At 41.1% G+C, this 13,771-nt stretch overlaps 1 protein-coding gene across 1 annotated transcript; it reads right to left on the bottom strand.

Annotated features, from left to right (window-relative positions):
* Positions 1-9,219: 9,219 nt before the first annotated feature.
* Positions 9,220-13,767, bottom strand: ywhah (tyrosine 3-monooxygenase/tryptophan 5-monooxygenase activation protein, eta polypeptide). Its single transcript, XM_026274618.1, has 2 exons — positions 12,970-13,767; positions 9,220-11,213 (listed from the first exon to the last, which is right to left on the bottom strand). Exons 1-2 carry the CDS (start codon positions 13,054-13,056, stop codon positions 10,560-10,562), a joined length of 741 nt encoding a protein of 246 aa, XP_026130403.1. The 5' UTR covers positions 13,057-13,767; the 3' UTR covers positions 9,220-10,559.
* Positions 13,768-13,771: the final 4 nt, after the last annotated feature.

The raw sequence follows: 13,771 nt of genomic DNA, 5'->3' as shown, positions 1-13,771 counted from the left end.
GTCAGCAAAAAAGAAGGAGACAACACAGGATGAAGTGTTTATTGATAAGGTGAGTCAAAGAAATGCATAAAATGGAACAGATGAGCAATGGAGACTTAAGCCGCGTTTCCACCGCAGGAACCTTACCCAGGAACTAGGAACTTTGGGCTGGTACTCGGTGTGTTTCCACCGCAGGAACCAGGATCTAAACAAAAAATGTAGTTGTTTAAAACTCAGCGCCTATTTAAAAATGTGTTTCACCGATTTCAGAGACGGTCTGCTTCACACGATCAGCGGGAGCTCAGTGCTCATGTATCTGCCGAGAGCAGTCTCTACATGGCTAGTCCCTCTGATATGTGCCGCTGGCTCTGATGTCTCTTTAGTCGTTAAACATTTCATTTGGGGTAAATCTAACAGGTAATATTTGGTCTGTATTCAATTTATCTATATGTTAAAATGAAAATAAAAAGAGGCAATTGATATAATATTTAGTTTCATTGTAATGGCTGTATATATACATATTTCCCTGAACGAAGTACATTTCTGCGGCTATTAATATGTTTAAATGAAAACGAAAGGAGGCAGTGGTATTTGATATCCCATTTCATTTTACTGTAAATATACAGTGCTGAAAATTGCAGTAGCCAAAGCGAGCTGACTGATGTTATCAAGTACGATAACTGGTGTGCTTTTGCAGGACTGATGAAATTCCACAGAGGAGACTGCACAACGGACAGACCAGAGGGCCGGCTGGCTTGCTGACATCTCAAATGCCAAGTGGCTCTGGTCCACATGCGGTGGCACCTCTGGACAAATGAGTGGGCAGAGGGGACTGAGACTTCAGATTCCAGACTAGGAAAAAATAGGTGTCTGGTAACCTATGCTACTCTCAAACGGGGAGAGATCCGTAGCTGACACTGGTAGGGAGTTATGAGCGTACTCAACCAAAGAGAGTTGTTGACTTAAGGAAGAAGGATTCTTGGAGACTAAACATCGCAACGTTCTCTCTAAATCTTGGTTGGCCTGCTCAGACTGACCATTGCTCTGTGGATGATAACCCCAAGACAGACTAACCATCGCTCCTAATAATTTACAAAACTCTTTCCAAAATTTGGACACAAATTGGGATCCCCTGTCAGAAACCACATCTACCGGGAGGCCATGTAACCGAAAGACGTGATCATGAAATGAAATGTGCCGCCTTCGATAATTGGTCCACTATGGTCAAAACGACCGTCATGCCATCAGAGGGCAGGAGGGCAATAACAAAATCTAGAGCGATGTGGGACCAGGGTCTCGAAGGGACAGTCAGCGTTGAAGAAATCCTTCCAGGGGTTGGTTAGACGTCTTACCACTGGCGCAAACTGAGCAGGCCAAAACAAAATCTTGAATGCCGCAAGCCATAAGTGGCCACCAGAATCGTTGCTTTATTAAGCACTTGGTGCGGCTTATCCCTGCATGACAAGCGACAAATAGGAGCAGTGACCCTACTGAATAACGTCAGACCGTAAATCCTCCGGAATGAACAACCAATTTGAAGGGCACCTGGGCGGAGGTGTTACCCCTTTTAAGGCCGTCTTGACCTTCGATTCAACCTCCCATATGAGTGATGAGATGACTATACTCTCAGGTAAAATACACTCAGGAGTCACCGGGCATTCGGATGGATCAAAAAGATGTGACAAATACGATAGAGGCGGTACGATAGAGAAAAATCAAAACGACTGAAGAAAAAGTGCCCACCGAGGTTGCTCTTAAGGTTGGAAAATACAGTTTCAGCTGTTTTAGACCACCTGAGTGTAGTACTGGGGGAGGTCAAGGTGGTCAGAGGCGAGACTAGTTGGCTGAAATTGCGAATAAAACGCAGATAAAAATTGACAAACCTCAGAAACCGCTGTAGTGCCTTACGGGAATCTGGACTAGGCCAATCTATGACAGCCTTAACCTTGTCAGGACCCATACGTATTACCTCAGACGAGACGATGTAACCTAGGAAGGGAACAGACGGTGCATGAAATATGCATTTCTCCGCCTTGACAAAAAGCCAATTCTAGTAATCTCTGGAGCACTCGTCTGACGTGTTGCACGTGTTCCTGGAGAGACAAGGAAAAAATCAGTATGTCATCCAGGTAAACATATATGAACTGATCTACCATGTCTCTCAACACATCATTAACGAGTGCTTGTAAAACCCCTGGTTTGGAGAGCCCGAACGGCATCACCAATTATGCAAAGTGCCCTCTAGGGGTGTTAAAAGTGGTTTTCCACTCATCCCCCTTCCTAATATGGACCAAATGATAAGCATTGCGTAAATCCAGTTTTGTGAAGATGAATGCTCCCTGTAACCTCTTGAATGCTGAAGACATCAATGGCAAAATATACGTATTCATTACCGTGATGTTGTTCAGCTCTTTGTAATCAATACAAGGTCGCAGAGAACCATCCTTCTTACCAACAAAAGATAATCTCAACACCGCTGGAGAAGAGGAAGGGCGGATGAACCTCGATGCTAGAGAATCAGAAATATATTTCTCCATGGCCTCCCTCTCCGGAATGGAAAGAGAGTAAAGATTGCCTTTAGGTGGGGACTTACCTGGAACTAACTCTATGGCAGTGTTAATTTCGTTGACTAAATATTTTCGTCATTATTTTCGTCACGAATATATTTTTGCCGACGAAAACGAAACGAAAACTAAAATAGAAGGCACTGATGGAGACTAAAACTATGACTAAATTGATTGACATTATCGTCAACGAATAAAGGACGAGACGAAAATAGACTGTGACGAAAATCAAATCAGCAGACGGGAGAGATGCGAGGAATGAGCAAAAGAACCGGCAAAACAGAACAGACTGCATGAGAGAAGAGAACCAATCAGAGCCTGACTTATTGAGACGTGAAGCGAAGGTTTTCAGTTTTTATGAGCTCCCGGGAAGTCGGCATTCGAAGAGGTGATAGGGACTTTAAGCAACAGCCTCTGGTGGAACGGCAACGCCATTCTGGCGTTGTATTGCGCCTGCGCGAATTTACTGCTACTTTGTGACGTTCTAATTTAACGGTCTACTACGGGAGAACAGCTGATTTGCCGGAGTCGCTACAACGTGAGAGGTTAGGTAAATAAATGTTATGTTTTTAGACTTATTTACATCATACAATATTAAAAACTCCTCTTCTGACAAAAGATTGTCATTTAACGCCAAAAGCAATCCTTCTCTTGCTTTTTTAAATTATATATTTTTTGGGATCTCAATAAATGAATTAATGCTGCGTTGCGCTGTTCTGTTTTACCGTTGCTTAGTGACTTTTACGTTCTTGGCTACAGCGGTGTGACGGCAAACTTCCGGTCGCTGTAGCCGTTCCATTCGCAGCTGTTGCTTAAAGTCCCTACTGTCTAAAAGAGCGACAAAATGTCCACAGCTCACTTCACGTTTGACGACGAACAAAACAAAACAAAGTGTAAAGCACGCAGAGCGCTCATTCGTGGCAAGAACACAACCAATTTGAAAAGACATTTACAGACGAGCCACCCGGACATTTTCTCAAATGTAATTTTACAACAATGTTCTTTTGTTTATTGAGCTAAGCAAAATTGGAATAGTGCAGTGCGTAGATGTTGTAGCATTAAATATTACGAACTGAAAAGTACTGTAAAATAGCCCCTTCTTCAAATTAGATGCGAGCACAATACTAATACGTAATATCATGATAAATACATTTGATTAATACTAATGTTTAGTATATTTTATAATGTTCTACTTGTTGACAATATCACAAATATTTCTATATTAGTCATGTGAAACATGAATGTTCACATCCTATCATTATACATACAAATCTAGCAATATTGTAGTATTTAAAACATACAATATTGCTAGACAAATGAATACCTTATAAAATCTTGTTACTTATTTTATCCACCCAACTTATTAAATATTTACTTTAAATGTATGCACTTATTGTTCAGCTCAGCTGTAAGCTTTAAGGTCCTGGACCTAACGTTATTTTTCTTTTATTGATGGTCAATTGGCAGCTAGTTATTGTTTACATTATCATGACGTGTTTGTTGCTGCATAAAAGCTTTTGAATCAAAATAAAGACACAGTTGTGTTGAAATAAAGTTGAATTTGTGTTTTATATATTTTGGTTAAGTTTGTTTCCTATACCAGCTGTAAAAAATTGTCTAGTAAATCTGTTATTGATTTTAGTCTTATTTTAGTCGACTAAAATACCAAGCAATTTTAGTCGACTAAAATACCAAGCAATTTTAGTCGACTAAAATAATACTAAAATTAAAACAAATCAGATGACTAAAACTTGACTAAAACTAAAAAGAATTATAGTCAAAAGACTAAGACTAAAACTAAATTAAAATTTCGTGTCAAAATTAACACTGCTCTATGGCACAGTAATAAGGATGATGCGGAGGGAGAGAAGCAGCGCGGGACTTACTGAACACTTCCTTCAGGTCCAGGTACTCCGAGGGCACGTTTGACAGAACCATAGCCTCCTCCTGAAAAACAGAAACAGACACCGCAGGACAAGCAGATACCTGACAAGACTCATGACAATGTTCCCTCCACAAGGTGATGGTGTTGGCCATCCTGGCCATTGAGTGCACTGACAGTCACCTGGTGTGAAAGGGGAGTGATAGGGAGTCTCAGGTGCTGTGCAAAGGTGTTGTCCATCGGGTGGGATCCACCCGATAGTAGCCTCAAGTTTACTACTGGGCTGGATTCTCTTACCAGACAGGAGAGTAGAAGATGTCCCAAGTCACCACAGTACATACAAAGTCCTCGGGACTTCTGCCCCTCTCTCTCCTCCCGGGTCAGTCGAGCTCTACCCACCTGCATGGGTTCGTGATCGACGACGGAACCGGCCGTGTTCTCCCTGCTCAAGTTGCCACTCTCAGAGTTGCTGGGGAGACGTGTAGGACAGGCTTGTGCCCCCAGTCAATGGATACGAGCATCCACGCGGAGTGCCAAGTTGATGAGCCCATTGAAGCTGGTTGGCAACTTGAGAAGCAAGATTCCCCTGCTTGTGGTCCGCGAGCTCTCAGGTTGCCTCCTTGCTGGCCATGGTCCGGTCGAAAACTCTCCTCATTTCCTCGGAGAGGGAGTGGAAAGAGGCGCAGCATTGGTCTCGGTTCTCCCACACCACCGTTCCCCACAGGGCTGCCCTCCTGGAGAGTAAAGTCAGAACCAACACCAACTTGGACTCCTCTGTCTCAAAGGTGCAAGGCTACAGGGGAAAATGCATGGAACACTTAGCCAAAAATGTTCTGCAGTAGTTGGGCTCACCAGAGTAGTTCTCCGGCACAGGAAGGCGTGGTTCCAGCCAGTAGTGGGTTTCGGGGATGGCCCGGGCAGGGTGGGTTGCGCAGCGGGAGTGGTCAGCTGTTGGATCTGCTGGATGAGCTTAGACACCTGTGTCACCAGCGCTTGGACAGCACTTCTGTTGTTGACAATGCTCTTCTGCTGCTGATTCATAAGGTTGACACTGTGGTGAATAAACTCAGAGAGTGATGTGGAACTTGCTGCTTCCATGATGGGGTCAGAGCGTTCTGTAACGGTGAAAGAAGGTGGGTCAGCAAGTGCAAGTCAATGGTATTTAATTAAGCAGTCAAACAACAAGTAACATAAAACAGGATGAGTGGTAGGTGCCGCGAAGTCTGATAGCGATCTAGGGAGTGACAATGTCCGATGGTGATCCAGGAAGTGGTGGTGAAGAGAGGCAGCAGGAGAGCGTGACACAGGAACTGAGATGAGCGAGCCGTAGAGGTGAAGGGTGATATCCGTGGCAGCTGAGGAGTGGATGGGGTTCCGAAAACAAAGACGATCCAACGATGAATTTAGGATTGTAGTTTTTGGTTAGGGAAATTGAAAACGATGACAGTGGAGACACGGGATGCTATTCGCTCTGTTGTGGAGAATATTCCCGGCATTTGCCAACTGAAGCCCAAACAAGAAGAGTGTTTGTTTCACATTTTGAATGGAGGTGATGTTGTAGCCCTACTCCTGATAGGTTTTGGCAAAAGTTTAATTTATCAACTGTTACCGATCATCAGCGAGAAACTGAGGAGGCTAAAGTCCGGCAAGGCGATAATTATGATTGTGTCCCCCTTGGTTGCTCTCATGGAGGATCAGGTTAAGGAGGCAGCAAAACTCACTCAATGGTTTTGTTTTCGCAGCATACCTGTGTTTACAGAGGAAGTTCGACGCGGCTGAGCTGCCGCATAACACACGTCATAATCAAACGTTATGTGATTGGCTTACTGATACACCAATGAATTTAAACTTCACACAAACAAAAGTAAACACTTGTCAATTATGCCCTTTCAGACTCTGTCTATGAAGCAAAGTGAAGTTTGGTATTACCAGGCTACAGTGAAATAACAACATAAAAAAATATGGCTGTATTTTAAACAAACAAAAAATATTTATAATGTTATTTACTGACATGTAGGCTACTACAAATAAAGTTTTGATCCTTGCTTCCATGACTGGAATGAAATATGCTTTGTTTCTGACAAACTGGCAACCCTGGGTTCATCTAGATGTGGTGAAGATGACTTGCTGAATTTCAAACCGAGCATCAGAATGGGGAAGAAAGGGAATTTAAGTGACTTTGAACGTGGAATGGTTGTTGGTGCCAGACGGGCTGGTCTGAGTATTTCCTATGATCTGCTGGGATTTTAATGCACAACCATCTCTAGGGTTTACAGAGAATGGTCCGAAAAAGAGGAAATATCCAGTGAGCAGCAGTTGTGTGGATGAAAATGCCTTGTTGATGTCAGAGGTCAGAGGAGAATGGGCAGACCGGTTAGAGATGATAGAAAGGCAACAGCAAACAGTGTATGCAGAATACCATCTCTGAACGCACAACACGTCGAACCCTGAAGCAGATGGGCTACAGAAGCAAAAGACCACACTGGGTGCCGCTCCCGTCAGCTTAGAACAGGAAACAGAGGCTACAATTCACTCAGGCTCACCAAAATCGCATAATAGAAGATTGGAAAAACGTTGCCTTATCTGATGAGTCTCGATTTCTCCTGCAACATTCAGATGGCAGGGTCAGAATTTGGCATAAAGAACATGAAAGCATGTATCCATCCTCCCTTGTCTCAGCGGTTCAGGCTGGTGGTAGTGGTGTAATAGTGTGGGGGATATTTTCTTGGCACACTTTGGGCCCCTTATATTAGTACCAACTGAGCATCTTTTAATTGACACAGCCTACATGAGTATTGTTGCTTACCATCCCTTTATGACTACAGTCTACCGGTCTTCTGATGGCTGCTTCCAGCAGGATAATGTACCCTGTCACAAAGCTCAAATCATCTCAGACTGGTTTCTTGAACATAACAATGAGTTCACATTACTTTTGTGCAAAGGAGAATAACTAACTGTAGCAGTTTGTTTTTCAGATAAACAAGTATATTAAACTTGTTTGCATGTACTGTAAGCATGTTTCCTAAATATCTGCAAACATATTATGCTTTAGTAAAGACAAAAACTTAGCACCTTTAAAATAACCTCATAGCCAATATGTCGTACATACATATAATCGGAAACAGTGGATTTGTAGCACAAAGCTTAAAATGTCATGAAACCCCCATTTCAGCACAGGTCTTTCACACCTTAGATCTGAATTCTTAAATGATCTTTACTAGACCAAAACAGAACAATACCCATTGAGTTTTTTGAAACGTCATGGTTGGTTACATCACTCGCCTGAATGGAGAAGGAAACTGCCTGGATTTTTGCCACTATCTTTTAGTTCAGGTGATAACTGCATACTTCTTTAGAGACCTGCTACAACACACTGCAAGCTGAAGGATCAATCATTAACCAATCGTGACTTCAGATGCATGCATGTTTGTTGGTTATATCACGATACCTCTTGTTCAGCAGCCAGATCTCAATGTCTATAAAATCTAACAGGGATATTGCCCTATTTTCATAGACTACTCTCTTTTAGTTAAGACACTAATGGATTAATTTTAAAGGTGCACAGATTTAAGTTAAAAACAGATCATATGATACAAGGTCTGGTTGAGGAAAACAACTTTGGCTTTATCAACTATTTAACAATCCATCTGAATTACCCGAGAGTCATATCTCATCAGGGTCATGGACGTTTATCTTTAAGATGATAAGCTTTTATATCATAAACACTTGACCTTCTGGACGGTCTTCATTATATTCACTTAACTATACTATTGGTAAATCAATCATTCAATGTAACTCCTGCATTTATACATCCCTATGGTTAAAGGCATCTCTGCCAGAACATTTACATAATCAAACAGCAAAATTACATTGAGAGCTGGTGACTATGGGTTTTTTTTTAAATTTTGCCAAGATATTATTAATCAGAAGTGACATTTTTGTGTTCTTAATGTACATCTTGGTCTTATTATCAGTGCACAATATTGAGAAAAAATATTAACAGCAGTCTTCCATCAACAAGCAGTGTCCTGAAACAACTTTTCTATGCAGATTATGTCACGTAGGCAGCACAAGCTAATGAATAATGAATGTGTTGCTTTCATATAGTTCTGAATTTTTTTATGCCCTTTTATGTCATGTGATGTAACCATTGAGTAAAGTACCAATCTTTCCTTACATATCGAATACATGTGAGTGAACACGTCTTTTTTTAAATTATTATTAAATGTATTTTTCAATATAAAATATCATGAATTTTTATTTCATTACATTTTGAGGCACACCACATGACATTTTACAGAATATCCTGAATTAATAATATCGCAAAGTCCACTTATCTATTTTAAAAGTCTTATTGATCTTGACACACATGAGGGTCTGTAGTGGTCTTCTCTATGGTGTAATTCGCAGGGGGATCCTTGTTGTTCGGACCACATGACAAAAGTTTTCGAACAAATAAGTTCGAAAAAAAAAAAAAAAAAGTTAAACTACATATGGGCTTTTTCCTCAAGGTTCTTTTGTTTTTTTTTTTTACATTTATTTATTATATCGGGTCACTTGTACCACCCTGACATATTTTAGTTTATATAAGATTGAACAAATTTGCCACCACTTTGCCAAAACTAAAAATGGCTACAAACTGTCATGTGTTGGTGTTGTGCATGCAGATTCATGTTGACTACAAGCAAGAAAACCATTATTTATAATCCGTGTGTGAAATTGTATAAAATAGTGTACAGTATATTTTAATAATACATTTGTGAGACCACAATAAAGTGCCAGTAATAGACTGCATTTTGAGGGTTCGCATGGTAAGCGATGTCTTTAATGTCATTCTTACATAACCTTGCATATGTAATCCTAATCAAAAGACTTTTGATCACCGCGTCTCATAACAGAGTGCCGTCCACATTTTTGATAACAGCATACTGTTGTGAGATCAGCAGATTTACACAATTCACAGGGCTAGCGAGGTGTACAAGGTGAGCATGGGGAAACGACAGACAAACACATCTAAGCAGGGATGGAGGTACAGATCAAAGACAAGTGAAGAAGAAGAACAATAACGTAATTACAGGTAGGTGTAAGATCTCATCCTGTAATAAGTGTTACAGTGTTTCTACGAAGATCGAGTCCTTACAAGTACACACTAAATAAATGTCATGTGGAGACCAGCAGGCTATCAGCGACTCGTTGCGGGGAGAAAAAAGAGAATCGCATACAGAAAAAGAGGTCAAGGACAAGGAGAGAAGAATGGGTTGGTAAACAGAGAAAACAAGTGGATAAATACCCCCTTTTTCACCAAAATGATGTCAGAACTGGCTTAAAGAGTGAACAATGATGCAACTTGTTTACTATTATTTTATGACAAATTTTAAGAACATATATAAGCATTCAAAATCATCTGAATCGTTGCCATCAAAAGAAATATTTAACATAAAATTATCCTAATTAATGTCAGTTAAGTTTCTTTATATCACAAATAATACATAACTATTTGTGCATATATATTTTAAAATCATTTCATTTTTGTTTTTTAAGAGTACATTCGAACACCCAAAGCAATTTGAATCATTGTATTTATGTCACATTTACTGTATGCTAGCAATCAATTTGCCTGTATGATTTTTGTAAATAATTCAAATTTTATGCAAGTTTATTTTTACTTATGAATTGCAAAGCATTTTAGCATCCAAAGTGAAAAACTGACAACATGCGTAAACTGAATGCTTTATATATTATAATGGAAGGGGCATTGTTTGGTTTTACATTTGCATTAGTATTGAAAACTTGGACAAGTGACACTATCCAGGTTTGAAACAAGCAGGTTTTAGAGACCACCAACTTTTTTCCATCCCAGAACCACCTTTTCTGCGGTGGAACGGTTCCAGTTTGGGTATCAGCATCCTGTTGGTGGAAAAGGGGTAAAAGAGACGAGAGAGCAAGAAAGGGTCTGAAGTGCTGCCCTGAGGAACCAAAGAAGAGCATTGAGGGTCACAAAGAGACAGGAAAGATGGAATAGAGAAGAGAGAGGGAGAACGAAGGAGCAGACAGAGAGAGATAAGATACAGGTTCTAAGAAGACAGTGTAGGAGGGATAGACGCGTGCTACTACAGCTAGAAGTGGCTGATCTCTCAGTTATTGGCGTCTCCCGCTTCGCTGTCCTGCTGGTCGCTGGTCCACAGGGTGAGGTTGTCCCGCAGGAGCTGCATGATGAGCGTGGAGTCCTTATAGGAGTCCTCGTTCAGATTGTCCAGGTGGCCGATGGCGTCATCGAAGGCTTCCTTGGCAAGCTGGCAGGCCTGCTCGGGTGCGTTTTGAATCTCGTAGTAGAAGACGGAAAAGTTGAGTGCCAGGCCGAGGCGGATGGGATGGGTGGCCGGCATGCTCTTGCTAATATCGAAAGCTTCTTTGTAGGCGCCTTCGGACGATTCGACGGCAGAGGCCTTCTTTTCACCGGTGGCCACCTCGGCCAGGTACCGGAAGTAGTCGCCCTTCATCTTCAGGTAGAAGACCTTGCTCTCCAGCTGGGTTTCGTCACAGTTCTTGATGAGGTATTGGTCCAGCAGGCTGAGAACGTCTTGGCACACCGACTCCAGCTCCTTCTCGATGGTCTCTCGGTAAACACGCACCAGTTCCAATTTCTTCTCATTGCCATCCGCCGCCGTCTTCTGCTCAATGCTAGAAACGACCCGCCAAGATGACCGCCGGGCCCCAACAACATTCTTGTAGGCCACAGAGAGCAGGTTGCGGTCTTCATTGGACAAAGGCTCATTCAGTTCTGTGACCTGATGGTGCAGAAAACCAGATGTTGGGTCATTAAACGCAACTACAGTGCTTTATGTTCACAAATATTTGTTTGAAATTTGAATATTATTGTGCTGTACAATGGTGTCCCCACAAAAATCTATCTAGGTTCAAGAATAATGCACAATTTGTGTTTTCAAATATTTAGTAAATATTGTGTAAAAAAAATCTAATTTTAGAGCACAGCTCATTTACCTTAATTAAATTGGAATGGCTTAAAAGACCTGTTTTCATCATGGAATAAAAAATGTTTGTTTGAGCTGGCAAACACCTGATGTTATTTACAGCCAAAATAGGTAGATATAATCTGATAAATGAAAAGGGTTAACGATCACTAATACATATATAACCACTGATATATTGTGCATTCCTAATGCAAAGTCAATGAGAAACTAAATAAGTTATGATCATATCAAAACAAATGAACATCTTTTCATTTAAGATTAGTCTGATTGTTACAATTAGTTGTGAGGGGTTTTACTTTCAAACTGCAATATTTAGTTAATTAAATGTTTTTGTTGTTTTTTTAGACCCCACTGACTTTCCCATTTCTGAAAACCACAATTTAAAATTCCTTAATATTTCCAGATTTTCCATAATCATAGGAACCCTTCACCGAAAATGTCAATGTCAAACATTCAACGGCACAGTAATGACAATATCTAATCAAATCAAATTTGATTAGGTGATTAGGGTGATGTTGCTTTAATTAATTTAAGAAAAAAGGACCAAAAATACTGCAGAAATCAGCTGTGTCCTATTTGACCCATGCTGACTGACAGACTGACTGACTTTCATCCTTTGTGCTTGGATGTCAAACTAGACAGCTGATGCTGCACTGCTGGCTCACATATTGCGCTTTATTTCACGATTACAATAAAACATGAGCTCATGAGAAATTTAAAGTTTTATTTGACTACATCATAAAATAAAAAGCAGCTCTATTGTTGTTGTTTTTTAATCTATTTTCTCTGAGACGCAAATGCACAATGGATGTGGATGAGAGTGTGATAGCGCCGCCCATGTTCATCCACTATAACGATTGAAATGCACGATACCGAACCGAAACCTACCATTTATTAGCTTTCTGTTCCAACACCCGTGCTGTTTTTACCCGTTGATTACCTATTATAATATATCCTAAAGTTTAAATGCATATTTCTTAACGTTTAAAGGAAATGTTTATAGAAATAAAAATCCCCTAATTACTTCCCGAACGCTTATGTCGTTTTACAACTGCACGACGTGTTTCCTTTTCAGAAAACGAAACGGAAGGTTGGGAAAAAAGATCAGTGACTGACAGTACCCATTCACTTCCACTGCATCTGTTTTCCATACAATGAAAGTGAATGGAGACTGAGCCTGTCATTCTGCCTAACATCTCCCTTTGTGTTTCAGGGAAGAGAGTGTATAATCTTTACTGGTTTGCAGCGACATGAAGGTGAATTACATTATAATATGATTCCCATTTTAGGTGGACTGTCTCTTTAACAGCATTTATATATATATATATATATATATATATATATATATATATATATATATATATATATATATATATATATATATATAATGTGAGGTCCTGCTCGTGACAAAGGCGAGTGCTTCTTCAATTGCTTAAACAAGAAATGTAATCCAACAGGGAATAAAACAATAAATGCATCTGTCTTATATCGCAATCTTCTCATTATAGCCTTATTGTGCATGAATGCATGTATATTAATATTAATTACCCACCAGCTTCATCGCGGAGGCCATATCATCGTAGCGCTCTGCCTGCTCCGACAGACGGGCTCTTTGGATCAGTTGCTCTCTATCAGCCATCCTCTCTGGTCAAAGGCTGTCGGTTCGCACCGGGATCGGTCGTTTCTCAGCAGAACACACTCGGTTGTGAGAGAGCGCGCGCTCCGGACGGCACACAGTGCGCGAGCAGAATCTGGAGCAGCCGCACACGTGAGGGTGGAACGGAGAGCCAAAGGTTGAAGGTGCAGGGTTGTATTTTTCTGTAGTGTCTATATATTTTTGTAACGCTTTCTTTCCCCTCCCAGCCCTCTATAACCTCCAAGTTACGCCCGATTCTTTTCTTCTTTCGTCTTTCGGAGTGCTGCTGCTGCAAGCGTCCTGTCAATCCCAGCGAACAGGGTGGAGGGGGAGATGGAGGGGGGTGTGCGCGCACTCGCTTCTATTTCAGGGTGACGTCATTTTCTAAAAATAGCCGCATACCCTGCAGCCGCGCACCTGCGCAGTGAAGTTTGCTGCATTGTTCAATGCAGCGACACAGCGCGCGTGCGCGTGATAAGCAACTCTTCCGCATTCAAATGAAGCTATGCTTCTGTCTGTCCAAAGGCTTAAGGGTAATGGGATGCATGAACTTTCCTCCTCAACAATGAATGTACAGACAAAATGCGTGGACTGAACTCTATTCAGTGAGAACAAAGGTCAAGTGTTTATTCCTAGCACTGGCTGATGTTCCTGCACTGCTACTGCTGAAGACATGCAGTTACTGCATTTAAACAGTGGGGCTTAAATGGATCAGCCA

Source organism: Carassius auratus, chromosome 10 (genome assembly GCF_003368295.1).
Source record: "Carassius auratus strain Wakin chromosome 10, ASM336829v1, whole genome shotgun sequence".
In the NCBI taxonomy this organism is placed as follows: Eukaryota; Metazoa; Chordata; class Actinopteri; order Cypriniformes; family Cyprinidae; genus Carassius; species Carassius auratus.
The sequence above is the reverse complement of the archived record's forward strand: the minus strand, read 5'-3'. Positions and strand labels throughout refer to the sequence as shown.